Genomic DNA, 19,357 nt, shown 5'->3' on the forward strand with positions numbered 1-19,357 from the left:
ACTACTGGGACGTGTATCAAATAAATTCCCTGTCTTTTCTGCTCACTTAGAATCACTAGCCCTGCAAAGTACAGCAGGCAAGTGTCTCCGCTAGTTTGGACTCCAACTGAAGGGTAATAAAATCCGCTTTAAAAAAGCCAGCCCTGAGATGTTTATTAATAGCATGAAGAGCAAATGTAATGGGGAATCATTAATAACACATTTCTTATGAGGTAAGAGTCTCTCGAATGCCAGTTTGTCTCCGCACAGAGCGTTGCTGATTAAAAACTCTCACTATGAGAGTGCATTTCTGCATCTAACTCACTGCCAGCTGTCTGCCAATGAAGAAATTAACTCATTCCACAGTGTTTCTCAACTTACAAATACAAACCGAGCTGCAATACCACAAAGTGATGTATAGTTCCGCTTATGTAAAGCAGTCAGGATGCATTTCATTTAATGCGCGCAGGTAAATATACATTCGAAAAAGGAATCCTGAGTGACAGCCACCCTGGCGGCTTTGATCTCAGGCTTTAATCAGCTTTAATTGGCTCTCTCAGAAGAACGCAATGACATGTGAAGTGGAAAGAAAATGGAGGCGAGTGTGCGCGCGCGACGCTGCCTTGCATTCCTGAGGATCCCTCTGTGGCGAGTGCGCTAGTACGTAAATATGCTTCTGATTAGAAGAAAAGAGTTCACTCCATAAAGGCTCTCTTAAACAATTACCGCTGCTACCATTACCAGACGCACACATAAAGACTGAGGTTTCTTAAAGAATTAACAGACAGAGAAATAAGACTAGTGTCGAATCATACCATTGAGGTATTGAGGGCATTTTGCTCTGGGTTTAAAAAAAAAGAAAGATTTCAACACTAATTCTAATTTCAAATACTATTCAGGACAGATAGTATGTTGAATTAGGTTGAATTGTTGTGTTTGATGATAGCATGCTGAAAAGCTAACAAGATTCCTTATAAAGGATATGTGCAATGCTGCCTTTGAATTTGGTCAGTATGTGGTATATCGACAACATTACAAACCTTTTGGAACAGCCTTTGAAGCCTTAATATCTAAGTTGGCAGTTCACTAGGGTCTTGGAACAGAGCTACTACACAACCAATGCAAATGACTTACTATAAATATAACATATATTTTTTATGATTACCGCCTCTGAATCACATGCATTAGGTTCATTCTGAACACATTTTCTGACTACTGGGACGTGTATCAAATAAATTCCCTGTCTTTTCTGCTCACTTAGAATCACTAGCCCTGCAAAGTACAGCAGGCAAGTGTCTCCGCTAGTTTGGACTCCAACTGAAGGGTAATAAAATCCGCTTTAAAAAAGCCAGCCCTGAGATGTTTATTAATAGCATGAAGAGCAAATGTAATGGGGAATCATTAATAACACATTTCTTATGAGGTAAGAGTCTCTCGAATGCCAGTTTGTCTCCGCACAGAGCGTTGCTGATTAAAAACTCTCACTATGAGAGTGCATTTCTGCATCTAACTCACTGCCAGCTGTCTGCCAATGAAGAAATTAACTCATTCCACAGTGTTTCTCAACTTACAAATACAAACCGAGCTGCAATACCACAAAGTGATGTATAGTTCCGCTTATGTAAAGCAGTCAGGATGCATTTCATTTAATGCGCGCAGGTAAATATACATTCGAAAAAGGAATCCTGAGTGACAGCCACCCTGGCGGCTTTGATCAGCTTTAATTGGCTCTCTCAGAAGAACGCAATGACATGTGAAGTGGAAAGAAAATGGAGGCGAGTGTGCGCGCGCGACGCTGCCTTGCATTCCTGAGGATCCCTCTGTGGTGAGTGCGCTAGTACGTAAATATGCTTCTGATTAGAAGAAAAGAGTTCACTCCATAAAGGCTCTCTTAAACAATTACCGCTGCTACCATTACCAGACGCACACATAAAGACTGAGGTTTCTTAAAGAATTAACAGACAGAGAAATAAGACTAGTGTCGAATCATACCATTGAGGTATTGAGGGCATTTTGCTCTGGGTTTAAAAAAAAAGAAAGATTTCAACATCATCGGTCAGCTTTTGTCTTTGGCAGCCCATGTAGGTCATCTGTTACTCAATACTGCTCAAATTCATCATGCTAGCAGTAACATCACCTCTCAAGATTGGCTTTTTCTATGACCCAGCTTGGCTCGTGATAAGGATGCATGTACGATCTGACCATATAAGGCTGAAAGAGCACAAAGCGAGCCGGCAAAGAGAAGCGTGCTTGCTTTCTTAGGTCAGGAGGTCAGGAGAGTTTGACTAGCAGCTCGCTAAAGCGCTCCTTACCTCAGCAGAATAGGCATTTGTCAAATCAAAGCTCACTGGCTCTCCCTCAACACCTTTATGGGAGCGCTGGCATGGATTCAAGCTCACAACACAGGCCTCTGCTAAGCACCTACATCAACATGACCTCATGCAAGAGTCAACGTCAATTTTCATGCGTTCTTTCGCTTCTGCATCATGGCCGACCCTAAATATGTCCCCTAATTTTTCATTTCCCTCTCATGGTGTGATTTCTAATGGAATGTGCTGAACATCTCTTGATTAGTTTTGTTTGTTTAGTGGTCGGCTGAGGCAGAAGACAAGGAAAATTGGCTCGCCTAGACATTTTCTGTCCATGTTTTTGCAGATGAGAATCAGCTCGCTGCAAAAAATAAAAACTCACATTGGCTACACGTTACTACTATGGTCATTTTGAAAACTTGACATCACATGGTTTTTGAAGGATGGCATATATTCAGGTATGTAAGAATGATATGAAAAGTGGAGGAGCACTCAGCATTGGTTATTATGAATATTGAATTAAATGATTGCCACTTACCACTTGCATGTTCATTCAGACCAATGAACATTCCTGTAGCTCAAAGAGACACCAAGGTCGTGGGTTCGATTCCCAGGGAATGCATGAACTAATAACATGCACAACTTTAATGCAATGTAAATGACTTTGGATAAAATAATAATCCAAATGCATAAACAGAATTGCCCATTGATGATGCTACCAGTTAGCAGGCTCTTCTCCTTAGTCTTAAATGGAAAGTTCACCTAAAAATTAGAATTCGGTCATCATTTAACTCATCCTCATGTCGTTCTAAACCTGCTTGACTTCCTTTGTTCTGAATTTTTTTTTAATTTCTTCAACGAAAGTCAGTGTTGTTGGGACCCCACTGACTTACACATACGAAAGTAAATTATAGAACAACATGAAGACATTTTAATTTCTGAGTGAACTAGTCCTTTAAAGTCACAGCTTTATTTGGCCAGGCTACAATTCTTTTCTTTGCATTGCAGCTAAGCAAAAATAACAATTATATCCCTAAAATTGTAAATGTTCCTTTATTCTAAAATTCGCCATTTTTAGACATTTAATCAATATCGCAGCTTCTTAGTTGTTATCTTTATTCCCAACTGAAGCGTTATCCTTTAAGTCCAATTCTGTCCATGTAGAAGCAAAAACATCCATTAGCCTTCATCCCCCCTGAAAAATCCTGACAAACCAGCGGTCTGAGCACAAGCCTAGTGTACTTAAGATCTCCTCAAAATCCAAGGCCAGGCACCATTAAACTTTTCCACTGAAACCTGCTGTCTCAATAAAGGACAACAAACAGACCACAAAGTCAAATTACAGCAAGAAAAAAAACAATGGAATCCTGCAGCAGAAGGACTTAATGTAAAAGGCGGGAGGAATTTCAGATTTATATATTACTAACAAAACATCTGGGGCACTTATTGCATATTTGCAGGGACCTAAATAAACACAAGCTAAAGTTTCAGGCGGCTCTGACTTCACAATCGAGGAATGCCTCCGTTTCGCCGCGTTTCCCGATCGTCACTGTTGGTTTGGAGCTCAGAGGGTCTGAGAACACTCAGAAACGCTGCAGCGTTACACAACTGCGGTTCCTGGATCCAGTGCTTTAAAATTACAGGCTATCAGATTCAAAGCGGCAGAGGAATAGCTGAACATATGAAGGGGGAAGGGTTAGAGAGCTGCATCTTCATGAGGTTTCTGCAGCACGTCAATCATGCTAACAAAAAGTTAATTGAACACCTCACAAGAGTCATCTAAAACAACCATTATTCCAGCTTCGCTTTACACAATGACTTTGAGAATGCTTTGTATTTCCAAAGTGTAAGAACGAACGAGCAATCAAAATAGAAAGAGAATGCATGACACATGTGCATAAATCTTTTTGGGGATAACCAAAAGGGATTTCAGTACAGTCATGGGAGTTTCATATCTAGAAAATAGTTTTGCACATTTAATGAAAACCTCTATAATGCAAACTTGCAAATTAAATTGTCAGCTCAACTCAATATAATTACATGTTTTGATGCATTTGAGGGATCCAAATAGATTTTTGGCAAATGTTCTGCTCTTGATAAAACAAGGCCATGAATGTAGACTAAAGCAGATAAGAAGCAGAAGGACATCAATCTAGAGTGTCCGAATGCCCAAATAGGGCCGGGCTATATGTGACAGCAAAAATGTGTCTGCAGATTCTGCTATACTTTTTATACCTGAAGTCCGACAAAAAACAGAAAACTATAATCTACACTGCATGTTGTTTTACAGATGGGTGCCTCCAGTGTAGACAGTTGCATTGATTATAGTGGGAGAGATTTAGTTTTGACGTGACATGCTGCTCACGTCTGGTGAAGACATTCTGTAAAACTGTAGGTTATTTACAGGTGGCAAGCAACATCACAACTTGCCATATTAACAAGAATTCATCCAGTCATATTTATACTATATTACTGTTTTAGTCTTAAGTTTTAAACTATATTATATAAATGTTAAGCAGCTGTTTCAGAGGTAATGGTAGACTTATTCATTTGTTATGAATGATTTTATAATTTGCTTCTAAATATATCAAAAGTTTGGGATCAGTAAGATTTTTAATGTTTTTTAAAGAAGTCTCTTTTGCTCATGAAGGCTGCATTTTTCTAACCAAATTTTTATATCGTTTTTAATCAAAAATACAGAATATGAAATAACAAAAATATGAAATATTATTACAATTTAGTTTTCTATTATAATATACTTTAAAATATAATTTATTCCTGTGATGCAAAATAAGCTGAATTTTCATCAGCCATTACTCCAGTCTTCAGTGTCACATGATCCTTCAGAAATCATAATATTATGATTTATTATCAGTGTTGGAACTTTAAGATTTTTTTTGAAAACTGTGATACTTTTTTGATAGGATCCTTTGAATAAAAAGTTAAAAAGAACAGGATTTATTAAAGTCTTTACTATTCAAGTCTTTACGATCACTTTTTAGCATTTTAACACATCCTAGCTGAGTAAAAGTATTAATTTATTTTCTATAAAAATGGAAAAAAAAAAATGTAATGACCCCAAACTTTTGAATGGTGGTTTACACTGTTACAAAAGCTTTTGGCATTACATGACTGTGTAATACACTAAATTATTTTTTTCTCAGTAAAATAACAGACATGATAAATACTGTTACCATCATATAACTACTCATATAATATCATACTATTCATATACAGTACCCATTAGCGGGAATTAAAAAAAAATATGGAGAGGCATTGCAATCATCTACTGCCAAACACCCCCCTCCCCCCCCACCATAATTCAAGAAAATACAGTATTTTTGACATTATATGACAACAGTTGCTTAATGTATCTAAGTGACAAAGACTATCTCAAACATTAGGCTAGTAGTCAAACGTTGTCTATAAACAAAAGGAAGATCCCAGAATTGACATTTTTGGCCTTTATTTTATCCCATTATAAACGTTTACATGGTTTAATGTGCCTTAAAACACATTTCATTTGCACCCAAAGTCCTTGGGTTTCTAAATGAAGGAAAACACTACCGTCTTTCTTCTTGGATTACGGTGTCATCCTTTCGGCAGTAGATAGTGTTTATGACAAGGGAAGAATTTCAGTTCTCTCAGGTCATTGTGATTTTATTCATCATGATTTACATGAGTGGCTCTGGACGGGTCTGTTGAAAGACGGACCCTCTAAACCCCTACAGGCAGCCTGTTCCCATAACCCAACAAAGAGGGAGCCAAAACAGAGAAAAATTGCAAAATGGGGGAAAACAGCGCTGTTTTGCATTCCAGAGACTATTCCAATCATCTGTCACCGTGTTCAGTCTGTTCCTTTTAAGGCGAGGGCATTCCCCACATATTTTCCAAACACCACACTGTTATCAGATCCCGTTTCACGGCCAATTACTGGCCCGCAGTGCTGCAAGCACCACGCTTCACTGTCCGTGCTGCTATTCTGACAGCACATCACTCCATCATTCTGCGTTCAGATCTTCCCTCAAGCTCTAACTCATACATCTAAAGGTCAGAGCAATAAAACGAGGTCCCGAGTCACAACCTGACAGATTCTGTACTAAGCTGCATGCACATTATAAGCTGAATCAGCCAAATACGCAGTTGCCCTACAGTAGGCGTAGAAGCCTGGCCTGTGCGGTTGTGTTAATAAACGGGGCCATAAAATTAATTTAATAGTTTGCAATAAGTACAGAGCTTGCATTCTTTGTCGGTCGGGATTTACGGGTTCGCAGCCAAAACGCAAACAGCAACAATCAAGATGCTTCATAAATGCATCCCTTTAGTTAAACAAGCACTCAATGGTTCCCAGAAGAGAAATTTCCCAAAGCATCCAGTCTAAACCCCCCACCCCCGTCCCAAATCCCACAACAGACATGAATTAAACAATATAAAAATGCTCATGGCCGGTGATTCCACACCACAAATATTTTGAGAAGAGAGTGTGGAGATGCGGGCAGCCAGAGAAAACTTTAAATCCATTTTGGACGATACCAAGGAGAATCTAAATGGGTTACAGCAGCATCCCTAAATCTAGGCCTAAATCTAGGCATGGGACAGTAGCTCCCTATTTATGTAGACTACAGGACGCTTAAGGAGAGGTTACTTACACAGAATTCCTCAAAAAGATGCAAAAAAGCTGAAGATCCCTAAAAGAGTTCGATGCAATGAAAGTTTTATTGCAGCAATGTACACTTAAAACCAATCCAGTCAGGTCAACAGAGTATCAAAATGCCTTTTTTAGACAGTTTTGGCAGCTGTCAATCAACCCAGGCCTTTTTCTAGAGATTTTGGCTTGTGTATAGGAAAGAAATGCAGGCTGATTCGTAAATGAGATCAAGTATGCAAATGGTGGTCGTGGAAAGAATGGGGACGAGAAATATGATTAAGAGCAGTGTTGCCAATTTGGGGATTTTGTCGCCAAATTTAGCTACTTTCTCATTGTAACTGCGACTTTAAAAAAAAAAAGTGCAACATGGAGCTATTTTAGCTATATTTAAATAAAACTAGCGATTATTTGGAGATTTCTTATTTTTTTACTTTTGTTATATTTAATCTTTTGTTATATTTTTTATACTGTTATCATTTATAAAGTATATATATATATATACACATGTAAAGCGCTATATAAATGTAATGAATTATTATTATTATTATTAAGTGTATTGTGTGAGAATCAGACCACGGTATTAGACCTGAGGTCGGTGTGTGTGTGTGTGTGTCTCGGCAACATTAAAAAGAATGGCTGAAAATTGCATTCTTGAACTCTGGCAAATAAATCAAAGGAGGAGGATCTATTTGTTCTACATATATGAGTCTGGTGGAACAGAAGTGCTCAAGTGCTTCACCTCAAAGTGCGAGCAAAATATCTCCTAGTATTTTCCCACGAATTGGAAACCGAGAGCAGTCAAAATGTCGATCGCTTTGCCTGTAATTTGGTTACACAGGAGAAGTTGCCAGACATTTTTGGTCTTTTGATCCGAGGGCTTTGCCGGCACTATATTTGCCTGTAGATCTCAGATGTTTACTTTTATAATGTGCTTTCGTTTATAACATCAGGGAAAGACCTCAGATGACCTCAGATATTAATACGAGTTCCTGAAAATATTAGCCGCTTGCCTGAACTTGCTTGAAGAAAGGGAATATCTGAAGATTGTCTCTCTCTATGGGAGTACATGAACTTGATTTAACCAGGACATCTGAAGCATCGAGAGTTTAACATCACAGAGGATTGTAGGTGAACCCCAGGGTGCTAATATCTGCTCTGCTTTATATCTTTCATCTCCAATGGCCTCGTGATTGTGGACACTGAAGATTTAAACTGCAATAACTAACCAAGTGAGACATTTTTACGTTTTCTACTATAAATAATTAACTGTACAAGGTATGACCTGTTGATTTTAATATACAGAAGACGAAGTATGCAGCATCTCGGTTATCAACTCGGTGAACTGAGGACGTTACAGAACAATCTGATAATTTTCCTTGATCTCTGAACTTCTCTCACATTGATCCTAAACCTTCCTGGCATTAAAAAGAGTGCGGCAGGATACAATGAACCTTTGGAAGTCGTTTTCCAGGGAGGAAGAACAATGTGCGTCTAACATTGCCAAAGAGACGGCATCTGTATCCAATCTAAACCAAATCCATCTGCTAATCATAAAAATGAGAAACCTGCATTAATAGGATAGTAAAAAGATACGGCATGCTTTAAGATTATGCACAAAGGTTTCAAAATAACTTTGATCCACTTGAAAAACATTTAGATGGTGCTTTTTTCTTTTTCACGTGTTTGGACAAATAGAAAACTTGCAGCATATGGGTACTTGCCACACAACATACCTACCTATCTATCTATCTATCTATCTATCTATCTATCTATCTATCTATCTATCTATATAAATTGGGTTAAAATATAAATGCATGTAAAAGGTAAAGTGCAAACCTTTTTATTTTACTTTTTTTTTATTTGACAAATAAAAAATACACTTTAAAATTATTTTTTGAATTTGTAAAAAAGAAAACAAAAAATTATTAAAGTACATTTTACAAGAAAATACTATTACAGTGTTTTAATTTCCAAATTTCACGTTTAATTCAGTGTTACTTGCCATTTCTTCTTAATTATTTGTGAAATTTACTAGCAGTTTTTGAGCGCAAAATTCCATTTAGCCTGTCAATTAATGTGAGCTCATAAAATTAACATAAAATAAACAATTATTTAAATTTTTTTTTAATTAGTTCTACGTGAAGTAATACTTAACTACTCATATCCACATATACAAAACATACACATACCCTAAAGCTCGAATCCACAGGTATTCACTGGTCTAGTTCAGCTGAATTCACAGATTTACTTCCCTCTGCTGATTTAAAAAGTGGATGTGCTGACTCAGGTCTCGATGACTGATGGCATATCTGTGCCGGTTTGCCATCTGTGTGGTAATAGAGGATACAGTGTCCACCCAAATTCCTTCCCTTCACCTCCCTGTACTCCCTTCTCTAAACACCACTACATCCGTCCATGCACAAAATGTTTTATTTAAGATAAAAACTATAACACTTGACTTGTATCTTTTTTTACAATGGCATTCTTGTGACTCTACAGCTGGTGTAAGGCTCCATTTGAGGCCTGCTGATAAGTCAGTGTGACATTGTCGCCCCCTGGTGTTGATTTAATGCCAGTTCAGTCGATGTAGTATAAATGCAGAGCGCCATCTGTAGGTCAACACCTAAAACTGCTTTAAACTGGGTATTCGACAGCATGTTTTAATCAAATATTTGATCTTTTAATGAAGGGCTCCGACGTCCTAATTCACTCAATAAACTTTTATTAAAAATTAAACTATTTTCTGTTTGTAAACTTCAAACAGGTAATAAAATAATCAAGCTCTTCACCCGAGGGTAAACTGTAGCTTTATTGGTTTCAATCAACACTGATTATAAAGCAAATATTTACACAGTTGATATGATATGATGTGAATATGAGGTTGTTCTATTATCTAATCCCTCTCTATGGACAGCATGGCACTCGCACATTTTAATCGCAGCAAATCACAATTTAATATTCCACAGCTGGCTGACAAAATAAATGAATAATTCACCATAAAATAATGTTCAAGGTGATTCAGATTCAAACAAACAACATGAGCTTTCTATCAAGATGACCCTTTATCATTTTAAAATATATTCAAAAAGAAAACAGTTATTTTAAATTGTAATATTTCACAATTTGGCTGTTTTTACTGTATTTTTGATCAAATAAATGTAGCTAGTGAGCATAAGAGACTTCTTTTCAAAACAATTAAAAAAAATTGTAACAACCTCAAGGCAAATTCTTGTATCTTCATTGGAAGAGATTTGGAGAAATTCAAATTCCATCACTGTCTCACCAATGGATCCTCTGCAGTGAATGGGTGCCGTCAGAACGAGAGTCCAAACAGCTGATAAAAACATCACAATAGTCCACAAGTAATTCACACCACTCCAGTCCATTATTTAACAGCGTGTGAAGTAAAAACTGTGCATTTGTAAGAATCAAATCCATAATTAAGAGATTTTTAACTTCAAACTGTTGCTTCAGGCTAAATTACAAGTCCTCTATCCATAATATTGCTTTCTCCAATGAAAAAGTAATCTCATCTGAATCAAGCACTGTTTACAAGCGCAACCAGTCCAAATCAGTTCTAAACAAATATGTTGGTGAATTTTGATGTGAGAGGAGAAAAGAAGATGGATTTTTTCACTTAAGGACGCATTATTGTGGATTATGCACTCATATTTTGGCCATAAGTGACGGATTAAAGTTCAATGCCTTAATGATGGATGTTTCTTACAAACACGCAACTTTCTCTTCACAAGACATTCACTGATGGTTTACTTGTGATGTTTTAATCAGCTGTTTGGACTCTCATTCTGACGGCACCCATTCACTGCAGAGGATCCATTGTTGAGCAAGTGATGGAATGCTACATTTCTCCAAATCTGTTCTGATGAAGAAACAAACTACATCTTGGATGGCATGAGTGCATTTTCAAAATATTTTGGGTGAACTATTCCTTTAATGTTGCATGGAAGCCAAAGCTGGTTGACAGAATAAATGAATAATGCACCATAAAATGTTGAAGGTGATTAAAATTCAAACAAACAACATGAGCGTTGTGTTTTTCCAATGCCCCTTTCTCATTTGCAACCTCTTTTCTCGCCGTCGTCTACTGTCCGGCATTGAAAAGCTTCTTCCTGCCCTCCATGCCTGACATCGCCTCCACGTTTTTCCTCCAGTCTGTGACCTCTTCCTTCTGATGGAGAGAAAATGCTTCAGTGAGACAGAAAGACAGAGATGAGAGCAACTCAAATGGTTGCACGGCCGCGGCGGACCGTGGCAACACACATCAGACAGACAGACGGGGCGGTTTAAATGCCAACATTTCATCACCGCCGGCCCTTTAAAGAAATCACTTGATTTCTAAAATAACCCGTCTTCTTCAGACACAGCACATCTGAGCAAATGAGCTGAAAACACAGTCTGTACTAGCAGCCAGACGGGCTCCTGGTGTCTCGAGTACACTTGTTATAGCGTGAGCTGGAGTGTTACCTTTTCTTCTTCCTTTTTAACTGTTTTGAGGTTGGCTTTGAAGTCAGCTTTCATGACTCTGGTGTCTGTGAGCGCTCCCAGCATGGCATCCGCCGACTTCTTCACCCTTCTCAAGTTCGGCCGCTTCATTTTTCCTTTCAGTTCATAGATCTTCTGGGTTAATGAGAGAATCTGGTAACGAACAAATATATCAGGCTTTAGTTAATAAATCTTTGAAGTGGCTGTATCAAGAAAAGTACTTAAAAATATTTAATATTTTCTGAAGAACATAGTACTTTTCAAAGGTTTGGGATTTTTTTTTTGGAAAGAAATTCATACTTTTATTCAGCAAGGACACATTAAATTGACCAAAAGTCACAGTTATAAAGTTACAAAAGATTTCTATTTCAAATAAATGCTATTCTTTATATTCATCAAAGAATTGTGAAAGAAATCATGTTTTTTCCACAAAATCTTAAATGTTTTCAAAATTGATAATAAGAAAAGTTTCTTGAGAACCAAATCAGTATATTAGAATGATTTCTGAAGGATCATGTGACACTGAAGACTGGAGTAATGATGCTGGAACTTCAGCTTTGATCACAGGAATAAATTACATTTTCTAATATATTCAAATAGAAAACCGTTCTTTTAAAATGTAATAATATTTCGCAATATTGCTGTTTTTTTTACTGTATTTTTGATCAAATAAATGCAGCCTTGGTGACAGACTTCTTTCTAAAACATAGCTAAAATTGTACCAACCAACAAACAAACACATTAATTAAAACATGAATAAATGAATGAAAGAATAAATAAAAGATAATATTTCAGAAATGTGTATTATTGATATTATTTATGAGCTTAGACTAAAAAGTCTCAAACTAGACAGATTTCAAATCTGGTAAAAGAAAAAGAAAATTCCCCCTTCCAACCCCATGGTATATATAATTTTTTTCATACCTCATTTTTCATTTACATACCTCTGCATCATTTCTGCCGACTTTTATATTGAGGTCATACCGTGCTTCATCCACAATGTCAATCTTGTGGTGCAAATCTCTACAAAGCTCCTGCAAAGACCGATGATGATGCATCAACTCAAATCACTAATGCAAACACCATGAACACGAGTGCTTATGATATGTTGAGAGATGTTTTGGGACGTAGCCATCTGGCTGCAGTAGCAGCTCTCAATGTAAATATCTGCTACAGTAAAGTGTTGCACCTGCAGTTCTTGGACCGACAGGCCTGAGAGATTGAGGGGCGGCGCTCTCTCCCTCAGGGTGTTTTCTCTCTCCACTTCTTTCTGCTCTTTTTCTTTCACCAGCAAGCTTTTTGCCTTTTTCAGCAGTTTGCTCTGAGGGTCAGCCGAGGAAAAGGTGAGAGAGGTGTCAGGTAAGTACACAATACATCATCAGCGCTGAACATTTGCACATGATTTCAGTGTTACTTTAGCACCCGATTCCCTAATGCAAATTACTAATGCAATTCACTAATGCAAATCAGGTGAAGGCACAAAAACACACATAAAACCAGTTCTGAGTACAATTTTTTAAATCACAATTGTCCATCCAAGTAATAAGGTTGTAGAGGATACACACACACACGCACGCACGCACGCACACACACACACACTATCTATATATCTATCTATCTATCTATCTGTCCGTCCATCCATCCATCTATCTTTTCATTTAAATAATTTTAATTCGTTATTGGTTTTCAATATATCCATATACAGTATATATCCATATACTGTATATATACAGTAGGATTTTTAAAGAATTTATTGGTAAATTCCTCGGTAAAATAATATTTGGTCACCAACAAACAAGCAAGATTTCTGGCTCTCATAGACTTGTTTTGACCTCTGTCATTGCCAACAAAGGGTATATAACAAAGTATTATATATGACCAAATACTTATTTTCCACCATAATTTGCAAATAAATTCTTTAAAAATCCTACAATGTGATTTTCTGGATTTTTTTTTCTCATTTTGTCTCTCATAGTTGAGGTATACCTATGATGAAAATTACAGGCCTCTCTCATCTTTTTAAGTGGGAGAACTTGCACAATTGGTGGCTGACTAAATACTTTTTTCCCCCACTGTATATATATATATATATGTAATAAACAAGTTTTTGTTTTAGCAGAAGTGTTTTGTGTGTTTTTATAAAACTATAAATACACATTTCTGCTTTTAAAATGTCCGAAATTGGCCCCATTCTTTTTAATGTAAAAATAAATGTAAAATACATTAAAAATATTTTGAAACCATTTTGACTCTGAAATTACTATTAAACTGCACAAATAATAACAAAGAAACGGCAAGTGAGTTAACTGAACTAAATGTGAAATTTTGAAGTAAAGCTTCTATTTAAAAAAAAAAATGTACTCCAATAATCTTTGTTTTATTTATAACGCTGAAAAATCTTCACACAACAGCATCCCACAAATGCTGTTAACTGAGCTTTGGGACACACACACACACACACGCGCGCGCACACACACACACACACAGTCATCGTACTGTAAAAGTTCAGCTTTGTTTTTGACCCACCTTCAGCAGAAGTCTGCGTGTTGCTGAGTACTTGGATTTGGCCTTTTTCTGCAAGAAGAGTGAGAGTTAAGCCGAGCTCATTATAGTCTGCGGTTCTGTTAAGACAGTCCTGCGTGTGGGTCTAATCTACACTCGCCATGGTGCATGCATTAACTGCCTGACCTGATTATTGTTAGAATCTCCAAATTGAGGGCTCAGTAGCTCAGTGTAGTTTTAAGCGGAGCAGAGCAAACGTACAGTGCAGATTAGTTTTTAACATGCTGTTCAGTGTCCTTACAGAAATACTGAGCAACTAAAAACCATTTAGAGCTGGATTAGGGTCATCCATTCAAGCGTTCACTGGACTTTAATATATAGAGACGCCACCACGTGCACTGCTACTTTCAATTGTTGCTAATGAGCATGGAAACTATTAAAAGGTGAGACAAAACTCTCATGACAAGTGTGGTGAGATTTCACTTACTGGTCTGTAAAGACATCATTACATGTAAACAAACAAACAAACAAAAAAATAACATTTTATATATTTGACAGAAAAGTTAAATATTGCTTAAGATTAATTCTAGATGTTGCCAGGACTATATTATGTAGTTGCTATGGTGTTCTAAATGTTCAGCAGCTATATAGTATTATTTTTGATGAATAGAGCTGGATTAGGGTCATCCATTCAAGCGTTCACTGGACTTTAATATATAGAGACGCCACCACGTGCACTGCTACTTTCAATTGTTGCTAATGAGCATGGAAACTATTAAAAGGTGAGACAAAACTCTCATGACAAGTGTGGTGAGATTTCACTTACTGGTCTGTAAAGACATCATTACATGTAAACAAACAAACAAACAAACAAAAAAATAACATTTTATATATTTGACAGAAAAGTTAAATATTGCTTAAGATTAATTCTAGATGTTGCCAGGACTATATTATGTAGTTGCTATGGTGTTCTAAATGTTCAGCAGCTATATAGTATTATTTTTGATGACATATTATTTATAATTGTATACATATTATGTTATTTTAAGAAATTACATAAGCAACAAATAGTACTTTACAGTAAGTAAATAAATAGGGTTGTAATATTTAAAAAATGTTATTTATGAGTTTAAAAGAGACAGATTTATTCAGTGGCTACATAGTATTAATTTCCCTAATTCCCTTCTCTAAGAACCAACTAATAATTCATCATAAGTCTGTGTATTTTTATTTATTATTTTTATTCTATAACTGAATAAAATAATGAACTGGAAAATCTATAACTGGAAAGACTTCCCAAAAACCGCATGGTTATTAGTTGAAAAACATTTTGCAAAAGAAAATCTCGAAACTCGAACAGTGTTATTTTAATATCACTGAGATACCATTCAAATTTGTATTAATATTTTGCTTCAGTTAATATATTTACATTTATTTTTATGTTTTATATTTTTATATTTTCCCTTTTAATTTGAGTTAAAATTGTAATAATTTTTGTTGGGTATTGTATCATAGTTATTTTCTGTCTATGCAGTTATTATTATACATTTTTTTAGTTATTTTAGTACATCCTGTTAAACTAAATTAAAATGAGAAACGTTGCATAAATAAGTTACAAGTAAATTACAAGTAACAATTTTTTGTGGTTTCAGTTTTCCATTTGGTTTTAGTTAACTATAATAACCCTGACTCACTGTTTATAATCATAAACTGGTGTAAATAAGCCGTTTTGGATAAGTATGACATTGACAGGGTCAATAGTTTAATAAAGATAACACTCACCCTTCAGACATGACTGCAATACACCGTGTGACCTGAAAGAGAGCCAAAATAATTGTGGTCACTATTTAGCACTTCATCATTCATATCTGCACATGTCAGGCATCACTAGTCAGATGCCAAACAACTGTCACGGATTAAGAATGACGCCACAGTCCAGGGTTGCTCCTAAAAAAAGCGCGTTTAAATGCATTAAAGAAACCCGCCGTCCTTTGACATCAAAGCTACAGATCCACTAATGCAATTCCAGTATGCAGACGGTTCACGGCACTGTACCGGACATTGGGTTTGGCTTTAATACCGGTCATCGCCGCAACTCAAACACTGAAGGACCGTGACCTTTACTCCGCCAATATAACAAACCATCTCTCTGTGTGCATCAGCCGTTTTTCTCAGCATCTTCAAAGATACATTCATTACGGCTAGCGGTTCAAAGAGATCGGGGTCTCGACATTTTGGCCCCGTGGAGAAAACAGTGACCTTGACGGTCTCACTGAACGCTGTGAGCAGGGGTTAATGGGGTTCCTCTGGGGAAACGGTGCTGAGGGATGAATTTAGAGGCAGAAAGCATGTGGATAGGAAATGTACACTGTGTTTTAGTGTAAATTCAACCCTGTGATGATGAGAGATACTGATGCCACAATGTCTGAAAACTGATAAATCTGGTGCAACTTACAAAGTGCATGGAATGAATCAGATGCAAGACAACGAAGAAGCATCCAGCGAATCTGGATTTCACAATCCAAGTGAAATATGCCATCTGAAATATATCATCTGAGGGGAATATTGGTTGTAAATGACAAACACTCAACAGCTTTCCTGCTACTGTTAACGTCCTTGATATATCTGGCATGACTTTGGCAAGAAACAGTGGAGTCACTGACCTGACATTCATGTTTGACATTCTTCAGGACTTATGTATGATAATACACAGGAGTGAACAGTACTTTAGTATTGCATTTCCAAGGGGAAAAAAGTCATATTTTTACTACTTACTATTTTACTTTGAAATTTTGCAGGTTGCCCTGACTTAAATGTTTTAACCAACAATACTTATTTGGTTTACAATTCAAATTATGCTCCTGTTAATTTTACTTAAAATTAATTTCAAACAAAGTCCATTCCAATGTGAAATGTAATTAGCCACCACTATGATCAGTCTCAGCAGTCACCACAGATTTCATTTTACTACCTTCACTTTTTATTTAGAAAGCCCTGACCATATATCTTGCATTAAAATAAATTAAATAATTGGAAAATAAATAAATAAATAAATTTTTAAATAAATTGCTGAATACGTAAATGTACATTTTGCCTAACAATATATATTTTTTACTTTATTCATTTATTTATTTATTGACCACTCAATTAAGTAAATAAGTGTAATTAGCCACCACTATGGTCAGTCATATTTAATTTTTTATTTATTATTTAGAATTCATAATAAGTCTTAAATAACGAGTTTCACTTTTTATATAGGCACCCCTGACAATAATAAATAAATGCATAAATAAATGTACATTTTGCCTAACAATAAATAAGTAAATAAGCATGTTTATAATGGTGTAAAGCCGCAACACCTGGTCATCTCTGACAGACAGATGGGACAATACACTGGCAGCATCTCACACAGTATACAGTTACAACCAACAAAGTCCATCCAGAATGTCGTTCCAGTCATGCCCCAGTCATTCACCTCTCGATATCCCACACTATTAGTCTGCATGCCCTAGTGTCATTAATCATACCGAAAAAATGCGAAAATAAACAAAAACTCAAGCAAAGGAAGTGAACAACCCTTCTATTTGCTCAAATTAAAAGACTCTTCAACCACTCTCTGCTCTCTAACTTAAAAGACCTCTGAAGTGGACCTTTGATTTCCACGGCAGACTGTTAGACATGACAAAAAAAGCATCAATGCATCAATCTTACCTTTGAAGAGCAGACCAGGAGCGTGAAAAGAGGAGTGATGGTACAGAGAGAGACGGCGTAGTGTGATTTTCAAAGATTGATCCGTGCCTCACCTCTCACATGTGAATGGCCAACCAAAATAACTCAGAGCGCAGCACCTCCCATGAATGCCAGCTTTTGGCACACCATTGTTCTGGAATTGGACAAACACCACATTAATGGCTGATCTAGCACAGAAAATGCTATAGACAAATTCCCACGCATTAGAATTCATATATTCAGGTGATTAAGATTCCCACGGCCACCCCAAAGACAACAAAGGCTCCGGGTGTCCTACTCCGGTCAGATATAAATGCACATAATTGTTTAATTGAGCATTTTATGGTCTCACGCTATAATTCACCAACGCTTGGAGGCCTGAATTTCAAACGAGAGTCCTAGTATTCAGTCGAGCGGGCATTAATTACAGGTGAATATCACCTCGAGACTGCTGGGAAGAATGTGAAAATGGATCTTAGCATTTAAGTCATAAAAACAGGGGGAAAGAGGCACGGTGAGAACATTTATCTCCATATCGGGGTTGAGAGGGCAACTTTTGGTCTAAAAGCCTCAGATCGATAAATGCATGACCCCGTAATGCATTTTATGGTTCAGCGACGGACTACGTGGCAAACCTGGTTTGGCTTTTGCGTTCATAAAGAGGGGACAGTGGAAGGACATACACCTTTGGTGGAATCTGGAGTATGAGAGCGGCAGCTGTCGACAGGCACCGAGAGATGGAGTGAACACAAGCGTCCCATGACGCATCGCTCATGCGCTTTTGTCTGTGGTGTAGTGGATACATGTGCACCGCAGCACGCGCAACTGATGGTGTTTATTTTTAGGAGGACTGGTTTTCACTCAGCGCTATCACGCTCTTCACTGTCATCGCTGATAACACGACCCCAGCCCTCAAACTCTCGAGGATAATACCGATTAATGACCTAAGCTGGTAACCGAAAGATTGAGAGTTCAAACAATGCAAGAATCGAGCTAATATTCCAGAAAACGAGAACGGGTCAAGACAAAGTTTGAATGTTGGCTTGTCAAAGCCTTGATTGGACATTCAAGGTTAGTTTGGCCTGATGTAGTTTGAGGTGTTCTGAGGCCTTGTTTACACCTGGTTTTAACTATATCCCGTTCAGTGTTTTTTTAATTTTAATTTTTTTTTAAGTTGCCAGCCACTGTCAGCATTTTTGATCATTTTCACTATATTTTCATGGCTCCAAGAATATTTTGTTGTATGAATATCTGAACATGCAATATGTCAAATGAAAGAACAGAGAGTCTTTATATTTACACAACAAAACATTTTATTCTATCAACACAAAAATCATATTTTTTATCAACACTGGGATGTGGGTAAATTTAATAGAAAAGCAGCATTTTGAACAAAAATCTGAGAAAATTAAATCTACATGATCAAATCTATGATCAAACATAGATGGAGTCGATCACTTCCATCAACACCTCCAAAGCTCGCAAAAATGTTTGCATTATTTTACATATGCATCTGCTTTAGGGCTGTCAAAAAAAAATTTGAATTTCGAAAATTCGTCGAATTTAAAATAAAAATCCACATTTGAATGCAAAAACGTTGCATTCGAATTTTAGGTGTGCGTTTTTGTTAGCCTATCCAGTTGAAGCCACTAGATGCGGCGCTGCTGCATTGTTCATTAAAAATATT

General features: G+C 36.8%; 1 protein-coding gene across 1 annotated transcript; it reads right to left on the reverse strand.

Moving 5' to 3' along the window:
* Nucleotides 1–10,850: 10,850 nt before the first annotated feature.
* Nucleotides 10,851–17,723, reverse strand: LOC107584059 (troponin I, cardiac muscle-like). Its single transcript, XM_016270466.1, has 8 exons — nucleotides 17,653–17,723; nucleotides 15,724–15,755; nucleotides 14,768–14,771; nucleotides 13,966–14,013; nucleotides 12,629–12,760; nucleotides 12,384–12,473; nucleotides 11,422–11,592; nucleotides 10,851–11,125 (listed from the first exon to the last, which is right to left on the reverse strand). Exons 2-8 carry the CDS (start codon nucleotides 15,732–15,734, stop codon nucleotides 11,039–11,041), a joined length of 543 nt encoding a protein of 180 aa, XP_016125952.1. The 5' UTR covers nucleotides 15,735–15,755; nucleotides 17,653–17,723; the 3' UTR covers nucleotides 10,851–11,038.
* Nucleotides 17,724–19,357: the final 1,634 nt, after the last annotated feature.

The sequence above is a fragment of the Sinocyclocheilus grahami genome, unplaced genomic scaffold, assembly GCF_001515645.1.
Source record: "Sinocyclocheilus grahami isolate Dianchi unplaced genomic scaffold, SAMN03320097.WGS_v1.1 scaffold56.1, whole genome shotgun sequence".
Lineage (NCBI taxonomy): Eukaryota > Metazoa > Chordata > Actinopteri > Cypriniformes > Cyprinidae > Sinocyclocheilus > Sinocyclocheilus grahami.